The 22,471-nt window shown below is 41.8% G+C and overlaps 2 protein-coding genes across 2 annotated transcripts; one reads left to right on the top strand and one right to left on the bottom strand.

The window, feature by feature from the left end:
* Window positions 1-97: 97 nt before the first annotated feature.
* LOC130194033 (aurora kinase A and ninein-interacting protein) lies at window positions 98-2,462 on the top strand. The gene is made up of 4 exons (XM_056414913.1): window positions 98-156; window positions 454-567; window positions 750-906; window positions 1,044-2,462. Exons 2-4 carry the CDS (start codon window positions 475-477, stop codon window positions 2,054-2,056), a joined length of 1,263 nt encoding a protein of 420 aa, XP_056270888.1. The 5' UTR covers window positions 98-156; window positions 454-474; the 3' UTR covers window positions 2,057-2,462.
* On the bottom strand, window positions 2,379-20,987 carry cap2 (cyclase associated actin cytoskeleton regulatory protein 2). Its single transcript, XM_056414904.1, has 13 exons — window positions 20,704-20,987; window positions 16,466-16,592; window positions 16,262-16,362; window positions 13,589-13,666; window positions 9,258-9,401; window positions 8,567-8,652; window positions 7,920-8,025; window positions 4,699-4,879; window positions 4,301-4,470; window positions 4,066-4,189; window positions 3,895-3,977; window positions 3,573-3,713; window positions 2,379-3,440 (listed from the first exon to the last, which is right to left on the bottom strand). Exons 2-13 carry the CDS (start codon window positions 16,581-16,583, stop codon window positions 3,357-3,359), a joined length of 1,416 nt encoding a protein of 471 aa, XP_056270879.1. The 5' UTR covers window positions 16,584-16,592; window positions 20,704-20,987; the 3' UTR covers window positions 2,379-3,356.
* Window positions 20,988-22,471: the final 1,484 nt, after the last annotated feature.

The following is a 22,471-nucleotide window of genomic DNA, read 5'->3' as shown; positions in this document are numbered from 1 at the left end:
CTAAGGCAAATACATTTCACTCAGTCAATAATCAGCGGCAGCCCATCGTCGAGGCGCCAGAGTCAAACGTCTAAACAAAAAGGTAGCCAACCGCAAACTCGTTGTTACAGTTTCAGGAACCGCAAAGGAAAGCTGAAACATTCCGGGAAAAGGAAGGTCAGTTCAAATATGATATTAAATGTTAAATATATAATATAAGTGGTTTGTAATGGCTGTGGTTATTGAATACCACCTAATGTTAAATTAGCTACATGTTAATGAAGCTTAACTAGTCAACACCAGTTCAATGGGTGGATTTTCTCAATGTAAAAGTGAAGAAATCGGAATATTATTCGGAACAACTATAACGTACGTGTAATATATCCTCTGATAAATCTTGCAGCAAACGTATGTAACACAATCTAGATGGATAATTCTACGCGCATATATTAATTGTTATTTAATGTATCACAGATCTGTCATTCTCCTTCCACGATGAAGACCTCCAAACCAGCGCAACATACCTCTGCTCAAGAGGAATGTGGTGTTTGGCTGGATACTGTGCAACTAAAAGGAAAAGCTAAACAGGTAATTGTTGACATTCTGACTGACTGGCTATTTTATAACCTATCAATAATTTTATTTAAATGTAATAACTTGTTCACGGCATATATTAATAACAATAGCATTTTAACAGTACCCCTTTCCTCAGTCTTTGAACTTGAGTTTCTTCATATGATATCATTTTAATCTGGATGTCTAATTTTTAGAAACGAGTTGCCCGACCCATCTCTAAAATGCTGAATCCTTTCGCTGAAGGCAGCGGATATAGTTTGGCTGTGGCACTCAATTTCACCCAGACCAAAATGGAGATGCCAAAGACCAAACAGAGCTCTATATCAACCTTTTTTGCACCTCAGGGCAGAGGTACGTTGCAAAACTCTGATACATATATAGCTGATAAAGCTGCTGTAAACCATTACTTTTGTGAATGTATGAATTGAAACAACCATTCATTTTTATGTTAACATAATGCTTCTTTTTTTTATACCATCTGCCTAAAGTTTTCAATAAGATGTCTTCATCTGAAGTGCCAAACATGGATCCAGTGCAGCCTTCTTCATCATCGACCTCGGCCACAAACGCCTTAACTGCACCCAACCCTATAGTATCGGGGACAAAACGAAGACTTGAAATGTTGGACTTGTATAACTCTGAGCCTGGAGTGAATCATGAGTGGAAAAGAGACCAGGTGACTGAGGCGGAAGCAGCACTGTGTCAGGAGCAGGCAGCAGAAGAGCAAATAGAGGAGATACATCCACCACGGAGTAAGAGGGGCTTCATTGCAGCCTCCTTATTGCCAGGTGACAGTCAACCTCTTCCACAGGTGTGGAGTCAGGACCCACTGCTCACTTGGAGCCAGTATTCTGAAGGTGAATTTTCCCCGACAAAAAAAGAGCAAAAAAACAGCTCAGCAATGGACGTTAGTGACTCTGAGCCAACTTTCCTTAACAGTCGACAAAGTGAGGACGTTTTTGGTATTCAGATTAATCTGGAAGATGGAACCTCAATCCAAAAATCCTTTAAGCATTTTCATTCTTCTCAAACGGATCAAGAGAAAGCAAACAGGTTTTTGTCCTTTATGTCTCCAAGAAAGCGCTCAACTCTCTCTCATATTGAACCTCTTTCAGATTGTAAATGTACAGAGCCAGAAACTGCATCACCTCGAAAACATGCTCCGTTGTGCATGTGGGAAAGAGCTGATAAAGAACAGAGCCTTGAGTCACAGTTCAAGTGGACAAAACCGAGCACCTCTCCCCTAAAAAGAAAAGCACCAAAGCTGTCCTGCAGAGAGGTCGGTGAGGACAGTCTGGCCATGCTGTTCACACAGGACTCTGAAGGCTTCAGAGTGATTGCACACAGAGGTCTGCAAGCTAGGAATCCCCTCAGAGATAAGAGTAACATAAGCTCTGTGATGGGGAGAACGAGTGCTTACAAATCTCCCGTGGAGGAGGAAGAGGAAGACGAGATGCTCTTTACTCAAGACTCTCAGGGAAATATGGTCATCAAACACTGAAAGGAGACTTTAAAATGCTTGTTTTAATTGTCTAGATGTGGATAGACGTGTCTCATACATGCAGTGAGGTTTTGAAATTGGTTATAAACTGACATTTTTTGCTTGTATCCTCAATGACTTAATTTGTAGCTACTTTCAAACTGAACATATTGTCATTATTTCTGTGACGTTCTTACCTACCCTTCTGTAAATATTTTGTCTTTCCTGAATGTTTAAGTATTTCTGTTTTTCATGTGAGAGTTTGCTTGTTTTTTTGACACCATACATTATTTTTTCTTTTTGGTCTCTTCGCGGCTCTCTTGCAAAAACTCTGAACAAGAAAGAACAAAGGGTTTTGATTTTATTTGAAAAATGATACACAATTACATAAAATTGCTTTCACGTTAATTAAAAAAATTGAAACACATTAGTGGTAATTACTATCTTTTTATTTATGCTGGTGCCATGTGCTACATCTTAGTACAAGGTGGAGGAAGTGCTCAAGTGTGAAAATTACTACTACCATCAGTTTTTAAAGTGTATAAATGCAGTACAAGACCATCACTTGATATCTAAGTATTCACAGAAATAACGAGCCAATATTTGGTTTATTATTTCAAGTTGAATTAATAACTCCTTCAGAATCTGACAGTTATATTTGTCTGACCAAATTGATTTTTATAATACATACGCTATCACGACTGACATCTGTCCTTAATGCAAAATATAGTGAGCGGTGTAGCAGAATACATGAATCGTGACTACCATATACAATACACATTTAAAAAGCTAAATAAGATATATTTCATTAAATAGAAAATATATCAAGTAGTCCAATACTTAACACAAGTTATTTTTGCCTGTCATGTGTGCATGTTATGTAATCTTGAGCCTTTCTAGAAAATATTGTTTTACACCTGTGGTCTAAATGGTGCTTTTACTCTCAAACGGTACAGTAGTAACAATGTTGAAATATAATAGATTATATTTTAATAGTTACATAGTCTTACATAAATGCCTTTATTTGCAAGGCACAGAAATCTAAGAAAAGGTAAATAAAGGTGTTTTTTTAGGGCTCAAATCCTGAGATATCCATTTATTCTGAGGGGATGTGTTTTGGAGAGAGGGACAATCAACCTTCTCACTGATTCTTCATAATCAACAGTTTCAAAGAGCTTGTGAGACATGAAGTCACAAATACAGGAACTACAAGTGAACCAAAAGTTATTTTGTCGTAGTAATAATCCCTTTTATATCTCTGATAGAGATTATGAAAAATAAACACAATAATAACACAGTGGTAATGAAGATGAAGCATCAATCAGCCTGCGATTTCAGTCGGCTCTGTCACCAGTTTTGAGCCGTCCCAAACGGTCTTGAACTGCTCCGGTACTGGATACTCCCTCTGTAGAATAACAAAGAAAGTAACTGTAAATATAACTGAAACAACTACACACATGAAGGATCCAGGAAAACACTGGACTATTATTTATTCAGAGATCAAATCCTCTCCTTGTCCCTTATCTCAGACACTCACATATTCCTCATCTTCTGGTATCAGGATGTTCATCTCGGAGCTCTTGGCACTGATGATGTCACATTTGAGGGAGTCCTTGCTGAGGTAGACCTGGCAGCCCTCCGTCGTGTTGATGGAAATGGTGGGAACTGTTCCCAACACCTGTAGAAAGACATCGTGCACTTACTGATGTGTGGCACAATTCACATTCAAGTAAAAAACAACAAACAACTGATTCTAATGATGTTCAAACAGAGGCCCTATAGCCTATTGTACTTTGTGTACAACACAGATAACTGACCCTACATCTGAAGCCAATGTATTCGGTCAGTGCTTTCCTCACCTGTAACTGAATCCCTTTGGAGTTGATGATCTCCACAATCCCAACGGCGTTCTCAAAAACCAAACCCAGCTTCTTGCAGTTGTCTAGACAGAGTCAACACACATCAAGATAGTCATAATCAGAAATTAATAATTGGATCAAAATGACTTAATCTCTCTTCAGACCGCTCACCTATGATGATGGAGTTAACTTTGCCCTTAATCTGAAGGGTGGAGTTGTTGCAGCCAAAGACGTAGACCACTTGTTTTAGCTCCGTCTCCTCAATCGTCAGGTCGTGTTTCTGCTCAAAGTTCTCCTGCATCAAGAGTACATATGCAGTCAATAATACGTGACTTACCCCCAGATGAAAATATAGTACCTTACTTTGGGAATTATCCCTTCAAGAGAAAGTAAACGTTTTACATACCACCCGCCATTTTTTCCCCTCAAGCTCCAGCAGAGGGGGCTTTTTCTGGACTGCTGCCCTGGCTGAGTTCGCGGTCCCTGAGGAATTGGTTTTAGTTTTGGTCGGTGTTGCTTGCGAACGCAGATTGGAGTTCTTATGGGTCTTCTTGTCATCTGATATGTGCTTCAGACCTACATATGGAAAATGTTAGGAAAAAGTACGTATGCACATGCAGGGATGTTGTAGAAAACTTAGATCAGTTCCACAAATATATATTGTATTTAATTTAATTTAATTGCCTAAAACAGTACACTTTCCTGATATGTAGATATATCCACGGGCATGATCCTTGTGTCATCAATGGTAGCTACAGTATGTCCTTTTGCACATGCATATTGTATAACCTTTATTGAACCCACCTTTTGTAATGTCCATGCCCCGGTTGAGCTGGGAAAAGAGTGCTGAGTGTTGGGCCACCGCACTGCCCGCCTGAGGCTGGGAGTCGTCATCGGTGAAGACCGGAGGTGGGCCGGGGGGAGGAGGCGGAGGATGACAGGAGGGAGCACTGGGGGGGTCAACGAGAGGAGGAGCAATGGGGCCCTGCAGGGTAGAAAAAGGCAAATGTTGGATAGCAGCATTGCTTTTTTGCCTCGTGAGCTTTTATTGTGAGACAACACAGCTGTGACAGGTTCTTTGTAGACAACAGATGTAGTAACATATCTCTTCAGCAGGGGGAGCAGTGCACAATAAATATCTTCAACCTTGTCGTTTTACCAGTCGACCATGGTGATAGTGTTCTGCATACATGGAGATGAGAAAAAAACACTTTTTATCTTAAGTGCCAAGAGAAACTTTTATAATGAGAAAACATTATACTCTCTCCGTCTGTCAGTACCACATTATAAATATATATATATGTATTATATAAATATATGTATGTATATATATATATATATTCTATACTATATTATATACCAGCTCTTTATGATATTTTCACTAGATGAAATATTCACGCCAAGAACTGTTCAATTAATGGAAATATTCTAGACTTCTCGTGCATTATTTTATACAAATTTCCCCAAAAAATCTACTTAAAATAGTTGGTCTTTTAGGAAACTTTGGGGTATCTGCTAGAGTTTAAAGAAAAAGTCCTGTAGCTTTTTTAAAAAGTCGCTGGCTGAGCAGTATCAGTTTGTAATTAGACTAATCAGGACCTATAATCAGTGCTCTGGTCATCTTTAGTCCACGTTAATGTGTTTACCGTGAATAGCAGCTTTGGTTTAGATAGATAGATAGATATATACTATATTAATCCTCAAGGGGAAATTTGTCAAAACTGATGAGCTGTGTGCAGCCACCTATAGACAACTACAGTGAAGAGAAGTGCGCGCACACACAAACACACATGCACACACACAGTCTGACGACCTCGCACAGCTGCCAGAGATAGATAGACACACACACACACACATTCACTTACCTATCACACCAGTTCAACTGTCACTTTACGTGCTTCTGAGTACAGCTGAGACTACTTGACCTTTGACACGAGGCACACGTGTCGTGAATATCATGCTGAACAATGCTGACCTGTTACACTAAACAGCTCAGCGCATACCACTGGATTAGAAGCAACATGTGTGTGTTCATGCACGGCTGTAAAACCGTCTGACTGCTTCTTTGTGTTCATGGCTGCTTGTCTGTTTGTCTGAAGCAGAGGGAAACTGTGCATTTGTGTCCTTTTTTTTATTGTGAGGGGCGTTTGGTCATAATTAATCAATAAACAGAAAATTAATTGGCAACCATTTTGATAACAGATTAATAATTTAACTCATTTTTTTAAAAGAAAAAAATCTAAACATTCATTGGAAACAGTTTCCAAAATCTGAGAATGTGCTGCTTTTCTTTGGGTTTTGGACTGTTTGGGCAAAATAAGCAATTTGGACACTTTTTTGTGAAGTTGTGTTTTTCATATTTTGTATTGCTTTAAGGACCTCTATTTTGGGAAAATAAGATATAGTAATTAAGAATGTTCATTAATCTTTGGTTAAAAAAAACCACAGCAAGTTTTTTCATCGAGAATGGTCTCATGAAATACATTTTTTTCTTTAGGTCTGATCTGAAGCAAAGTAACTAAAGTGATTGGCAGTATGTGTGTGTGTGTGTGTGTGTGTGTGTGTGTGTGTGTGTGTAAAAAGCCATATGCCAGCCTGTGCATGTCAGAGTATAAGCGTGTCACTAAACCCCTATCTGAGCAGCAGATGACGGCTGCGTTAAAGGGGGACCAGCCCTGCAGTTTAGGTTACGGTGCAGGCTGTGTGTGTACACAGACTCTTTGTCGGGGTTCCTCTGTGAATAAAACCTCCATTCAAGTAAACCCTGAGGACCACCTGTTGGTACCACATACTCACGTCCTTGTACGTACACACACACTGAGACTCTAACACACATTTCTGCCGTTTGACAGCAGGGACAACAGCTGACACACGAACAGCCTCTGCAAGCGCTCAAGTTTCTCCATGTAGAAAACACACATTCATGCACAGCTGTTGAGCATTAGCTTCACCTGATGTTTTAACCTAATCATTTGATATTAAAAGGAGCAGTTTAACATTTTTGGGTATATGCGTATTCACTTTTAGTTAATCTTGTTCTTTCTCTTGCCGAGAGTTAGATGAGAAGATTGATATCACTCACCAGGAAGGTCAATATGAAGCTACGTTGTCGTTTGTGTCACTGACCTGCTCAGACTGTCTGACATCATTATGGAGATTATTTTGTGGAAGGTGAGGAGTTACACAGAGTGATTTTACATTGCAGCCCGCTTAGCGGTTGACGTCTGAAGCGTTCTCCCTCAATACACTGGACACATGTCAAAAACTGTGGTCCTCATAAATCACTTATAAGGTCCAGGCTGAAAAAGTCACCCCTTGAGGTTTTCTGCAAATGAACTCCATGAGATGCAATGTGTTACTACAGCCGTGGTAGCTGTTTTAATCTTTATGCAAGGCTAATTATCTCCTGATTATAGCATCATATTTAACGTCCAGACACACAGACACAAGACTGTCATTGATTTTCTCTTCTAGCTCTCATTGAGAGCAAAATCCAAATAAAACAAAAATTAAAGTGAATAAGTGTATTTCCCAAAATGTTAAACTGTTCCTTTAAGAGGAAACTTGCACCACGGCTTTCCCCGTCTGAATAGAGATGAGAGACCCTTCTAGCTAACAAGGAAAAAAAAGGTCAAGTGTGTCTGAAAGGATTTGTTTTACAATCTATGGGATCTAGTGAGCGTGAGTGCAGAGGAGTCTTAAAGCTGACATCCATAAACAGAAGTGTGTGTGGGAGTGACAGAGGTTTTGGGAGCTCTATGGAGCACCGCAGGGTGCAACTACTGGAGAGAAGCTTGTTCATTCATTCATGCTCTCTGCAGTGGTTTATGTAACCGGCTGCTCCACAACTAAAAATGGAAGTGTACGCAAATAGCAGAAGTTAATTTGAGCTCTGATTAAAAAATATCAAGGCCTGCGAATGGGAACTAGATGAAAATACAGGTAAAATATTAAACCAGTTGTTACAGGAGTAATGTACTGACTCTAGGCCAGTGTATTTTTAGAGGAAAAGTAGCTGTCCTCACACTCTTTCTCCACACCAGGCTTGTGGTGTGGTGCTGTTTGATGAAGGACTGCATCCCGGTCCAGATTGAAAGGTAAGAACGCACCCAGTCGACATGACGCCTGTCGCTGGGGAGGTTGGTGAGAGATGTGAAGGACAAAGCAAAGAGAAGAGAGGAAGTGCAAAAGAAGGGGATGTGAGGATGGATTGAAGGAGAAGATCATGAACAATGTGAAGAAAGGAAATCATGTCAAATGAAGCATTTTGCTGATAAACGTTCTGAGCTAGAAGTCTAAGAAATGTAATCCAATGCATCTTTATGGGATATTGCACATTGTGCTGATTGGTAAACAAAATATCACACAATGAAACAAATATGAAATGTAACAAAAGTGACTCAATAAGCCTCGTCCTTTTTGGATTTAATGAGATTGATGCTGATTGTTAATTAGCGATGCTAATATCAAACTATTGTCAAAAGGAATGCACAATTAATGTTCACCGTGATGGACGACACACGTCTGTGTGTTCACTTCCAGACTGTGACTTAAAAAATAACAGGAATCTGAATCTTGAGATACAAATTGTCAGCAGTAAAGTATTTATGATCCGTAGTAAATGGGCTAAAACATGCAAAGTCACTGTTATGACAGAATTGGACAGACTTACGTTTCCTTGTAGTCCTTCAGCACTCTGTTGGTGTAGAAGGTGGCAGCATCGTTCATCTCCTTCACATAGGGACCCGGCTTCTGACTCTAAAAGGCATTAAGTTCATCATAAAACACCTCCCTCCCTGTCACTGTAGCGGAGGCACTGTGAGGGCAAAACTGTCTCATTCGGTCTTCTGAAGAAGTATCTGACTATCAGCAGCATTTGTTATCATTTGAGAACGAAAAGCAGAAGAGCTTACAGTGAAGGGAAGAGTGTTGCTTTCTGACAGCAACAGACACTGAGCCGAGCCGGCTCCAGAGGTTTTTTGTTGAAGTACTCAAGTGGAAAAGCTTTGATCTTAATCTAAATAATATTTATCTCTAAATTTCAAAAAATATATTTAGTCCTGACGAGAAACAGAGACTAATGAGAGGACAGAGGAACAAATATTGGGCATAAACAGTGTAGGCTGTGTTTATTTATAGTAATCTAGTTTGTATGTATTTAATATGACTATAAGTAAGGGAATCCCTTTTATTTTTAAGATATCATGTTCCTAGCAGGAAATGTTTGAGTTAAGAATTTCCTTCATTGAGTTTGTTTAATCCATTTGTGTGTTTATGTGCTTTTTATTGTTTTATGTGCTGATATGCATCATCTTCCATGTGTTTTCCCGTATATGTTTATGTGTTTGTGTGTATCTCCTTACCACAGCCACCCAGCCTAGAGCGGGGATGCTCTCGCTGACCGCTGACAGGTGGTTGAAGAGGCTGCTGCCGCGGTTTCGTTCACGGAAGCTCTGGATCTCCTGGATGTGATCCGAAATTGGCTTCAGCAGGTCGTGCAGCTCCATCTGCAGTAGAAGAATCAGGGAGTTATTATAGTAGGTGAGCAGAAAAATGCCGGACAAAATGTCAGTGTGAGAGGAGGATGGTAGATGAAAGAGCTAATGAAGCTTCGCGTAAGTTCAGACAGGAAGACCATAACCCTCACGCCAGCCTTTCATCCCTCAGTCCGATATTCATTTCCCACACATGCGCACTCATTACTTACTCGCCGTCATCGCTCGGCGCCGTCAATCATGACTCCAGCTGCGCAGATCAGCTGGTCCACTCTATCCAATAAGCACGGGGAAATGATGACATGGCGAGCCAATCGTCTCGCTGCTTTCTCATTCAAATATGACCGTCTCTCTACCTTCAGTTCATTCAGGTTGCTGTCATGCACCCCTCCACCTCCCCATCTCCAGCCAGTCTTCAAGGATCCATGAGCTTCAACTCATCATTCCATCAGCTCATCAGCCACCACCAGGTCTGGACTCCACGGGGGGGGGGATCTATCTCGTTGCTGATCAGGGCGTCAGCCCTCAACTACAAATCTCCCCGTAGAGTCCAAGCGCCAAAGACTCTGAGACTTCATCATTGCGCATCACATGTTAAACAATAAACATCCTTTCTTCATTTAACGGGTCTTACCTGATTGAACTGTAAATAGAGTGGTAGGATAGAGAGACTTCTTAATTCTAATTGGATTTAAATCCAATTACAAAAAGCCCTGCAAAATAGACTCTTTCTCTTTCTTCTTCAACATATCTGAGATGCTATTGTATTAGCTAAATGTAATGTAATATATTTTGTACAACCCCTATGTTGTTTCCCCACCCATCCATAGCCAGCCTGGTTTCGTTGCCAGTCAGTAATTCCTAAACTAGGCTCCAGGACAGTAACTCATTTTATTAGCCAGAGCTTTTTTCCATTGGATCTTCCAGATCTCAGCGACAGTGTAGCCCGTCTCCCAGCCCCATCGCTTCGTTCCTGAAGCATTCCTCGGTTCATGGGGAGATCCCTCTGGCCTTGTAAGGCATACTGCTCCTTCAGTGTTTACAGTTTACCTCTCACAAGTTGACCCACACACATAGATTCAGGAACATACTGTTTCATCTGGGGAATTGCTGCTACAGCTTTCTTGTTCTGATCTGCAGTGAACTGGCTGCTATGTAAAACATGCTTCTGTTAATGAGCTGTGACAAACGTGTTTCTTTATTCAGATGAGATCCTGCAGAACACAGCTCTGTTATTGAAGGAACTGATTTATTGCCCTATTATTTTTGTATAATACACGTAGATGTTTGTGTGATTGCTCACACTGCGTTATGCGTTTTAACTAGCTCACACAGCCAATAATAACCTCTGAACCAAGATGAACACCATTAACACTTGATCCCAGTTCCCACTGCTCCTCACGCAGTTCCCCCAAACCAATGATTCTTAATGCAAACGTAGGCCTCCATATGACTACATGGATAAGAAGTCAACTGAGGCAGAGATACAGACGGAAACAAACATTATTCGATGGGCAGTGTATTACAAAAGCACAGCGACCGAGCCTTGACTTCCTATACAAGCAGCGGATCAAAGGTGCAGAGTGGAGGGCGACAACGGGAGAACAACTGTAACTGTGAACGTCTACAGTGTGTCTGAACTGCCAGACACACAAAGCCAACAGGCCAACTTGAGGTCACATGGGAGAGAGGCTTACTTTCTTTCACTCTAACTTTCTCTTTCTCTCACACACACACACACACACACACACACACACGAATACGCACACTGGCTCAAATATAGAACATGCCCATAAAAAGCAAGAGAGCACAACAGGGGCTGTGCTGCAGAGAAAGGCCAGAAGTGTGTTATCTCTGTGTGTGTGTGTGTGTGTGTGTGTGTGTGTGTGTGTGTGTGTGTGTGTGTTTGTGTGTGTAAAGAGGTAAGCCATTGGTCACATATGCCTGATCTGCATTGCAGATATAGCCTTGAATGAGTGAGATCCACAGATGTGTGTGTGTGTTTGTTTGTGATGGTTTTTCAGGACAGAGATTGTACTGGTGGTACAGTGTGTGTGTGTGTGTGTGTGTGTGTGTGTGTGTGTGTGTGTGTGTGTGTGTGTGTGTGTGTGTGTGTGTGTGTGTGTGTGTGTGTGTGTGTGTGTGTGTGTGTGTGTGTGTGTGTGTGTGTGTGTGTGTGTGTGTCTATTGAAGGGTTTATGGGTCATGTTTGTTGACTGTGAATAGAGAACTTAGCCTCTGGACCACTCGCCTCAGCTTGGCAGAGTTTTCTTATAGAGCATTTTTGAGAGACTCTTAGACATGACATGTTGACATCTGTATTCTGAGCTTAACTGGTATCTTTGACTGTACTGGTGAGTAAAACTTCTAAAAAGAAAACATTGTGTATAGCATTAGCATTCAACAACTTCAACTCCTGTGAGGCTTTCACAGTCCGACTGGGACTTGTGCCTGAAAATTAAAAGAAACTTGAACGCCTCACTTGGTCTTTGTCATCGCTACTTTCCTTTCCACATGACATGAACACGGCATTAACATGCTAAGAAGGCTATCTTGTTGATTAGAATCTTAGGATTCTCAAATGTTACTATACAGGACAGTCATCCAAATACCAGAGCTGTTTCCAGCAAGCTACCAGTCAAGCTGCACGTTTTGTATCGCTTATGAACCTGAATATTTATCATTAAAATCCATCAATCCAATCATCTACATATTCTGATGTTAAACCAGTGATTGTTTTATAAAAAAATTTACAGTTAAAACCTTCCATTGCATACAAAATAGGCCACGTACGGTCTTGCACGTTGTGAATATATATTGTTATTGTTTCAGGACTTACCAAGGTGGGTTGAAAGTTTTTAGGGAGTCAAGTTTCACAGCAGTTGAGTCCAAGTTAAATTTAAAGTCCTTGTTGTGACTTTAATACCATTCTCAAGTCTACACCTAGCATCTGATCTGGTAGCTAATTTAGATTAGAAGATGGACAGAGTACGTGTTTGGACCATTCAAAGAGAGATGAAAGAAGCGCTCTATGATAACTACATACTTGGAAAGGGGGCAAGACTTCCTCTTTTTCTGTGACTTGTTTTGTGTTTATTTGGCCAACATTGATGCTTAAGTTCATCTCTTGTTACCTTATCTCTCTCTCTCTCCTCCCCTCCACACTCACTCCTTCCTTGTTTGCATTTCTGACACTAACTGAATGCTCTTTTCACAGCCTCTTGACCAATGGCCTGACAGATAGAGTTATCCCTTCATGGAGAACACACACACAGACACAGAGACACACACACAGAGACACACACAACACAAACAGAAGGCCAATGGGATGATATCATATCAGCTCTCTCTCTCTCACACACACACACCTACACACACACACACACATAGTTATTTCCCCCCCCCCCCCTTCCCTATACGTGATCATGTTGGGAATGTGTTATATTGGCTTTTTCTTAGTCAAAGAGCAGCGTAATCCCTCTGTGAACCGCCCGGCCTGCCGGGGAACACAAGAGGGGCGTACACAGACCGACACACCGCCCTGAGATACAGTTCATCTCTATGTGGGGTGTGGAAGGCTTGATGCCGTTTGGGACTGAGTGGCGCAAGCTTTGCACTGAGTATCACCTGCAGCAGTCAACTGAAAGCTAGCAGCAGTTAACAGCAGCCAATCATAATGATGGTATCAAGTCATGTTTAAATGATTACTCATCATTTTCACCACGTTCAGTTGGGTTCTAATAACAGCAACAGAGAGCATACTGTATACAGAGATACTGTTAATGACATGAAGATTGGCATCATTTCTGTTCCTAATTATAAAACATAAAATACTCTTTTAACTACTGTTTGCCATGCAGAAAAAGTGGCTTTGATTTAGAGACAAACCTTTTAGTTTGAAGCATATCTCAGAGATAAAGGGGAAAGTGCCAGAAATAAATTGCACATTGGCAAATATTACGAGAGTAAGGGTTCAATAATTTTTTTTGTCATGAATTATAAAAGCAAAGGTCTAACGTTCTGATATAAAGCTGACAGAATAAGTTAAGATTAGTTGAGTGCACCTCCACATAACCTCTGTAGGATTGGTCTGGATGCTGAATGATCAAGACAATAGCAATGCAACACACTGGAATCACAGCTCCCGTTAATTCAACAGTGACCACACACAGCCGTCACACCATTTCACCGCGTTGTACCTGTGCAGGTTTCTGGTGCGTGGCAGCCATCTTGAGAAAATTTTGCTGAGTCTTCACGGCCTTGTTAACCATGTCCGCCTGTCAATCATAAAGAATCAAAGTAAGATAGGTTAGGATTGCAATACATGGACCGTACAAGCTGCATGTGACTATAATGTGTACAGTGTAGATGATGCTACAGTGCAATGAAAAAGAGGTTTGCAAACATTTCATTCGCTTGTGTTTATGTTTGTAGTTTTCTCACGACTATTGAAATCCTGGCAGACAATCAATCCATCTTAGACACGAAACACAGGTTTCATAGCACAGACACACACACACACACACCGAGTTTGGGTTTGTCCCAACCAGCTGTGTGCTGTGTGTGTTTGAGACCTCCAGTCGCGGGCCAAGGGAACCACCAGGGAGGCTTTGTCCATAAAAGGAGCTCTGCAAACTCAAAGAAACTACCTCTGGCTCTCGCTCACACACTCCCCCTCCTTCTCATCCTGCTCAGTGATAGAGAGAGATCTTCTATCAAGGTGCAGAGGAAGAAATACAAGCATTATTGTTTTACATTTAGCTGGGATTTCTCTCTGTTCTGGTTGAATTCAAAGGACATGCTACGGCTATTTGGCTTACCACAAAACACACTCCCAGTCCTAGTTTGTACATGTCATTACAAATAGGAAAAAGTGCTCCACTAGCATTTTGATGGATTAAAGTATGGTCAAAGTTCAGTCATACTCCCATCCTTGGCTTTGTAGAAAACAGAGGACCTTGGCTCATGCCGCTCCCATACACACACATCACTACCCTTCAGCTTTCCAGTGCTTCACATTTGCTGGATCTAAAGCAGGAGAATCCATGTTTGTTTATAAATGTAATGAAAGTTGGCACAGGCAGACTCCACTGGTATCTGTGCTCCCTTAGAAAGGATCTCTGCTCATTCCTGTGAGCAATAACCTTTGTATTGAAGTACAAGACACATGAACAGAAGAGTTTAAACTCATTTACAAAGCAAAACATTTCTTCTGAGTTTGTACTCATGGTTGAATGCACTGATTGTAAGTTGCTTTGGATAAAAGCGTCAGCTAAATGATGTGTAATGTAATGTTATGTAACATTTCAAACTGAGTAAAACATCTAGAGTTACATTTAGAGTTAAACAGGTAAATATATATAATATTGTATAATATTGTATTTATATCTTTACTAGTGCTGTGAAAAATAACGCGTTAACTCAGTTAATTCAATTTCAGGTTTAACTAGTGTTTTTTTTTTTAGCGCATTTAACGCATGCGCAGAATGAGCTTGTTGATCGTCGGGACGAAAAAAAAGTAACTTGCAGAATGAGCTTCCAATCCACCACTTCAATCTGAACTCTGTCCGCTCTCATGCAGACGGTCTGTTCATCGGTAATGATCCTTCCGCAGGTTCACCTACGGAAACCTTGTGACGACTTTTACTTCCTGTAGATCAGGGTCTCAACACGTCGATCGCGACCTGCCAGTCGATCGCGGCGTAGTGTCGGTAGATCGCATGACATTAAAAAGATTGGCCCGCCCCCTGACATGTTCTCTATAGCACGTCTTTGTTCTTTTATTAAACTAAACGTCTGTTGTTGATCGTATCTCCACAGCAGCATGTCATTTCTGTCTCTTCGCGTTGCGTTAACACTTATCGATCTCCGTCTCGCGCGCCACAGAGCTCCGTGCGCGCGCATCGGGACCGAGCAAAAAAAAAGTCACTTGTCCACCTGTCCCCGTGTCCGGGCCGGTGAGGTTTCAGCTTTGCAGCGGTGTCCCCGCCGTCCCTTTCATCACGGCCCAGTTCATGAAGAAAACCCACACAGTCAGTTTGCCTCAGCAGCTGCTAAAGGAAGACTAGAGGCCTTTAGATTGTATCATGGTGGAGTTAATGGTTGACAAACAAGAGAAAAATGTTCTGTTTAACCCTCCTGTTACCTTTACATTTACTAACATATTTTACCCTCGGGGTCAATTTGACCCCAGCAATTAAAACCTCCAGAAAATTATTAGAATTAATATTGCTTCCCAAGTTTAAGTGTGAGGTACTTTATGTTTGTTTGTTGACTACCTAAATAGCCCTTTAAATAAATAAAAAGTTGATATTTCTTATATGTTTGACACAGTGAAAAACAGCCTGGGGTCAAATTGACCCCAAAGAACACCGACATTAAACATTGAATGGGGTCAAATTGACCCGAAAGGTAACAGGAGGGTTAAACATTCTGTTTAGGATGAAGATGTATTAATGTTCCATTTGGAAGAAAACTGCTAAATAACTGCTGAGTTGCAGCACCATTGTATAGAAGAATGTATAAATGTATATATCCGTCTTTTGTCATAAATCTCTATGTTCTCACAAAATATTCCGAGAATATCGGTAATATGTGATTAATCATGATTAATCCACAAAAACCTGTGATTAACCCGATTAAAAATTTTAATCGTTTCACAGCCCTAATCTTTACTATAAAGAGTCCTTTACTGCATTTTCTTGGATTGATGTCTTCTGTGAGGAATAATGTGTGCGCATTAATTTATTCTCCAGCCCTGAGCCGTGCCTGGCGTGCAGGCATGTTGCTCATGAGTTGATCAACATTTTGATTTACTCCTCTCTTCTCGTGTGTTTATAGAGACTTGAGTGACCGAATCAAACCCAACTTACATGTTTCTCCACCTCACTTCCGATGGCGCAGCTGTAGTTCATGTACTCTGCCAATGGACCTGCCACTAGGTAGTCGAAGGCCTCCACACACAGAGACAAACCTGGAGACACACAGAGAAACCACTGCCCTTAGTTGAGATTTCACTCCAGTTTATTTAGTGCCTGTTTAGTCTGTTTAGACTTGTTGCTACTATTGAGACTTGCCTCCATCGATGCCATTGACACAGTCCCCATTGGCCAAGCCGCTGGACGCTGCCATTGTGACGGACATCTTCTCCAGGCGAGTCACAGCGTGCTCCAGCCGCTCCATTAAACCTTCCATGGTGACAAACTTGGAAATAAAATAATGTTTTGTTAAGACGTAACCTTTGTAATCGTAGGTGTTGTGATACAGTATGTTTTTTCACTTTATTGATCCCAGAAGAAAAAGTGTTTCCCCCTCTCAACAGGGAGGGGAGAGATGAGCACTGGGTCCTGAGCAGAGGATCACTATTGAGGACCTAGTCGCTGCTCGACTATCCCACGCTGCGGCTTTCAAAAAACATGTCATTGCAGAGAGAAAGTAAATGTGGGCAATGCAGTGGCGTTTATATGAACACTGTCTCTGTTCGAGCTGTCTGGCGCTCGGCCACAGTCACAACCTCATTCATGAACACATGGACGTATCTCACAATTGGATTAAGAAGGACAGAGACTGGAGTCAGGCAGAAGGAAAGACTGAGAATTAAGTGGGATAAATAAATAAAATTTAAACTGTTGAAATATACAGTATATTTAAGTAGAATCTATATGTTTTGGTCAAAATTAAAATATTAAATTAAATTGAGAATTAAATTAATATATACAGACAATAATATACAACCACAGACTTGTGAACTAATTCCATTAATTTTTTAAACAGAGTTTTTGATAACATAACTTGCTTTGTTGTGTTTGTCTTGGGTTGACAGACAAAGACTTTCTCATGATGAAATCAAAAAAACAAAAATTAAGGACATTTGGAAAAATGTTAGAGTGAATAAAACGGTCTTCAATAAATGATGTGGGAATAAAGGAGGATGACAAAGATCTTCATGGAGGAATTGGAATGGATAATGTCTATTTCTTCATTTATTATTAAATGTCATGAACGTCCAAGGTAAGGTATCAATGATCCTGATATACCCCTTTTCTACATGTTAGCACAAATAACTTTAGTAATTTAGATTGGACATTCAACATACATGATTACATATAGATAGATAGATAGATAGATATATACTTTATTAATCCCCAAGGGGAAATTTGTCGAGTCAGTAGCAGCAACACACAAGAATAAAAATTAAAAAAAACACAAAATATAAGAAGGGTTAGGGTGATCTGGCAAGAGGTGAACTGTTATAGAGCCTCATAGCCGTCGGCAGGAATGTTCTCCTGTATCTCTCCTTGTGGCAGCGGAGCGTGAGGGGAGCGTCTGGAGAAAGTACTCCTCTGTCCCCTGTAGGAGGTGGTGGAGAGTGGTCCGGGTTGTCCAATATGGACACCAGTTTCTTCAACGACCTCCTCTCCACCACCTGTTCCAGGTGCTCCAGCTGGCAGCCGATGATGGAGCCAGCCTTACCTAGTGTGTTAAGGCGGCTGGTGTCACCGGCTCGATGCTGCTCCCCAGCAGACAATGGCAAAGTGCAGCACACTGGCCACAACCGACTGGTAGAATAACTCCAGCATCTTGCGCACGTTGTTGAAGGAAAGCTTTCTCAGGAAAAGAGTCGACTCATCCACTTCTTGTAAACAGCGTTGATGTTGGCCTTCCAGTTCAGTCGGTCGTCGGAGACGCCCAGGTACTTGTACTCCTCCACCATGTCACGTCCACTCCCAGGACACTCAGAGGTGTAAGGATCGCCTTCCTCCTGAAGTCCACCACCATCTCTCTGGTCTTGGCCACGTCAGCCGCAGGTGGTTCTCATCGCCCACTTTACAAAGTCACTCACCACTGCCCTGTACTCCTCCTCCCGTCCATCCTATACACCCGACCACTGCAGAATCATCAGAGTACTTCTGCAGATGGCATGACTCCGTGTTGTACTGGAAGTCACTGGTGTACAGGGTGAAGAGGAAGGAGACAGAACAGTTCCTGTGGGCTCCAACATCACTGACCACCGTCCAACAGCACACGGCCCATTCTGACAAACTGTGGTCTGCCTGTGAGGTAGTCAGTGATCCAGGAGATGGTGCGCAGCCACACGGCCACCGCCAGCTTCTCACTCAGCAGCAGTGGCTGGATGGTGTTAAATGCACTGGAGAAGTCAAAGAAAGTGACTCTCACAGAGACACCGGTTCCATCCAGGTGCGACTGAGCTCGTTGCAGCAGACTGTATACAAACGAAATGTACAGACAGTAGTGTCAAACTTAACTCACAGCTACGAGATGAACGAACCTCCAGCTGTAATCAAATGCCTAAGTAACACGGCAGAGACCACATCATATCTCTTTCTTTCACAGTGACCAGCCATATGCCTCACCACGAGGACCTGCAGGCCATTAGTCAACAGAGTGGAATTCAACCCAGCAACCCTGTGCATGTTTACGCAGACTACTGCTAGGTAACACGCACATCCTAATCCAACACCTGCTCCCTTCCTGCCCAACCAACAATCCAATGGTGTGAGTTTTAATCTGTTTTAGTTGCTTCACAAATGATCCATAAAAAACCCAGGAGGCTCTTTGGATCATATACATATAGAAGCTAGACTGCATAGTTTTCCCTGTCTGTAATCTTGAAAATGAGTGTTATAATGATGTGCTATGAGCATTAAACATGTCCTGGTGGGTGTCATCGAGTCATCTCTGTGGAGAAACCTCTCGGCCATGCCAGATGACAGTCGCAGGACTCAGCTGCTATTTCTGCCCTCTGGGTCACAACCATCTGAAACCTGGAGAGCTCAGTGTGGGCTGATCGTGAGCGACGCGTCAGATATGAAGCCACGTCTGCTCCAGGACATTTGCTTGGATCCTTTACTTACATTCTGGGAAAGTCCAGTTATCTGACCCAAAATACATCTTCTTATCAACACATTGTTAACATTTACACCTGCAGACTTCATTGATTGTTGTAAGAACACTTTTACTAACCAATCATGGACATATACTAATAATAATAATAATAATGCATTTCATTTTTATCGCACTCTTCCTTCAAAGAATCTCAGAGGACACATGTGAACCCCATAGTGTAGGGGAGATTTATTTTTCTGATGCAGCCAATGCAAAGACATGGCCAATGAGGCTCTTTTAGCTTTATATGCACTTAATACCTTGAGCCAATCACAGAAAACGGAGTGGGAAACATCTAGAGTGAGTTCAAACCATGGATGGTACAAAGACTATAGAACGTCAGAAAAACGACAACACGTTGAAGTCAAAGGAATACATCTGTGGATACATGTCCGTTGTATGTAGTAGACATGAGTAGACCCCAGTAAACGAACACGTTCCTCCCTCTGTTCCTGCAGACAGGTGGGCAACAGTGTGTGCCACATAGAGAGACCAACTAACAGCTGAGAAAGCACACATGTCTCTGCAGTGGAAAGATATTACTGAAGTTACCCTGAACCCTCTGGCCTGGTATCTGATCTTTGGGGCTAAATTGAGCTACAGACTGCTGCTGTGGGCCTACTGTAAAGTATTTTAATGTAGGCATCAAGGTCCCGTGCTGCACTGTAAAAGTACACTTTAGTATATTCAGGAAATCATAGTTTTATCTGTATTGTGTTAACGATATCGCTGTTTACATCGACATTTAAACAGGACACTATTGTAGTGTCAGCATGAGCTGTTAGTGAAAGTCTTGGTCCTGGGTCCAATCACATGGCCTTCATCAGCACTTCATGAACACTTTGACTTAAAAGTTGAGTTAAAAAGACAAAATGGGGTTAAAACAAAGTTTGAGTCAACCTTTGAGCCAACGTGGAGGAGAATGAGATCAACAGCTTCAAAAACTACTAGATGGACCTTTAGCTGAGATTGTTTTGTCAACTATTTGAAACTTAAAACATCTCCATACCATGTATAGTCAATGACATAAGAGGCTGTTGGAGACTCATAGTGGCTGACCAGGAGCTCATCACGCATCTCTCACAGTCCTGAGATGACGCTTCATCATAAAACATGACATGGCACACTGCTGGCATGCTGACAGGACTCCCACCGCCCCTCAAATCTGAGGCTCCACGCCACAACATCACCGTTGCTCCAACAGACAACCCTCATCACGGGGAACACCCGAGCACAGCATCCACACGGTGTGTTTTTACACTGCGCGCTAAATATAAGACGCCATGGCGCAGGAAACAGGTGAAGACGTTGCGCACAACATTATTGATCCCTCGATCAGCTCCACCAGATGTAACGCAACTTGACAGCCAGCCAGAAACTCGTCCGTATAGAAACAACTTTTACTCACCTCCCTCCTCTGATGCCGCAAATGTCCACAGATGTTTCGTTGGGACTGTCAGTATCCGGACGGATCCGTTGGCTGCGTGCTGCGGTCGCGCGGTCCCCTCCTGCTTCCCTGTCCCGCCACTCAGCTGCGCGCCGCACGGGGGCTCTTCCGGGATGTCCTAATTAAGCAACGCGGGGAACCTGAGAGCCGCAAGGCGATCAGAGACCAGCATCGAGCCGCAGAGCCGCAGAGCCGCAGAGTCTCAGTGTCTCCTCTGGGCTGGACGAGCGTTCACCTCGCAGGCAACATGGCAGCCTCAGACAGCCCCGCTAAAAATAGACGAACTGTTGACGCTGTGGCGGAGTCTGCACGGGAGGAAATGGATTTGAACTTAACATGGAAGTCATCTCCATCTTCATCCAGTGAACTCGGGCCAGGGCTTGACCCCCGACCTGGAAATCCACTCATAAACATCATAGCTGCAGCATTATTATATCACCTGCTGATCATCTGCCAACACATGGTTTAAGGAGCTCTCCAGTTATTAAGTTGGCCCATTCAATTTCAAAAGGGTTGAGATAATTCGATTTCTTTAAAGAATATACAATTGGTCGATGCCAAGACACTGGTGCATACCCATAATGCAACAGGCCTGCATCTTTTCTTATGCAGCATGTAATGTCGTCAGAATTGGAAGATAACCACCTAAATGTATGTTATTGAGCCTATTTGTTTAAGATAGTTTCCACCACTGCTCGCCATGAAGGGACACAAGATAATTATCCTTTTTTAATTTTTTAATGATGATCATATTTTGGGTGCATTTTGCGCAGGAAACGAGAGATGGTCACCGGCCTCTTTGGCAACATGGCTTGCCTTACTTAACTGCTGTGCTGTGTGTTTGTAGTGCTTTATTGATGAGTAAAACTCAAACTAAAATACAATTTTTCTTTAAATTAGGTTAGAGTTTTATTTATATTACGACTCTGGCTTCAATCCAGCAGTCTTTGGCAAAATGAGGACTTAGCAGCCAGCAAACGATAGGATCACTGCTGTCGAAATTTCCAATATTACAAACTCTTTACTCATCTGTGTATAATTCCATTCTGAATGATATGATCTGATGCGTTAACAAAGCTTCTAGTTATAAAGCCATTATAATGCCTCATTAGAAAGTACAGAAAAAAATAGTTCAAGAGTCAAGACCTTGGGCCCTGCGCTTGCAGGAAAATTCCGGCTCCAATAGTTTGAAGTTTAACAATATTTAATGGCAAAGATGATAAACAATTATCGGGTTCGTGGAGTTGGACCGAGGCAAAGGCCACAGATCTCTCCTCCACTGAGCTCCGGAGAGAGTCCTGCCTGTCCACCTCAAAACCCAGTTGAACTTTGCTCCATTACAAAAGTTTCGGCTATTAGTAGCATGCATAATGAGTTCACTCCTAAAGGTTAGTTGCCTCTTGCTGATCCAACCAATGCTGGCATTCTGTTTCGCTCAGATAATTATGCAAAATGGCGGGGTCAAACGTCACACTTCAGGTCAAGGAGCGGAAGTTCCTTCAGAACGTCTCAGGTTTTAACCGGCATCCATTTGAACTATTATCTCTAAACAACAAAATCTCATTCATTCTCATGCATCATACAGATTATTACCTTTGTCATCATATACAGCTACAACAATAAAACTGTGTCTTCCTCTTATGCTTTACAATAAATTCACAATACATTCATCTTCATATCCTCCATAATATTCCCTATTTATAATATCTTTCTGTATGCATTAATTCAA

The sequence above is a fragment of the Pseudoliparis swirei genome, chromosome 1 (genome assembly GCF_029220125.1).
Source record: "Pseudoliparis swirei isolate HS2019 ecotype Mariana Trench chromosome 1, NWPU_hadal_v1, whole genome shotgun sequence".
NCBI classification, from domain to species: Eukaryota; Metazoa; Chordata; class Actinopteri; order Perciformes; family Liparidae; genus Pseudoliparis; species Pseudoliparis swirei.
This window is presented reverse-complemented; position numbering and strand designations above follow the sequence as displayed.

Coding starts and splice junctions, on each gene's coding strand:
- LOC130194033 (XM_056414913.1), top strand. CDS start 475: ATGAAGACCTCCAAACCAGCGCAACATACCTCTGCTCAAGAGGAATGT. Junction 568..749: donor TAAAAGGAAAAGCTAAACAG/GTAATTGTTGAC, acceptor TCTAATTTTTAG/AAACGAGTTGCCCGACCCAT. Junction 907..1,043: donor TTTTGCACCTCAGGGCAGAG/GTACGTTGCAAA, acceptor ATCTGCCTAAAG/TTTTCAATAAGATGTCTTCA.
- cap2 (XM_056414904.1), bottom strand. CDS start 16,583: ATGGAAGGTTTAATGGAGCGGCTGGAGCACGCTGTGACTCGCCTGGAG. Junction 8,653..9,257: donor CTCTAGGCTGGGTGGCTGTG/GTAAGGAGATAC, acceptor AATGCCTTTTAG/AGTCAGAAGCCGGGTCCCTA. Junction 3,441..3,572: donor TACCAGAAGATGAGGAATAT/GTGAGTGTCTGA, acceptor GTTATTCTACAG/AGGGAGTATCCAGTACCGGA.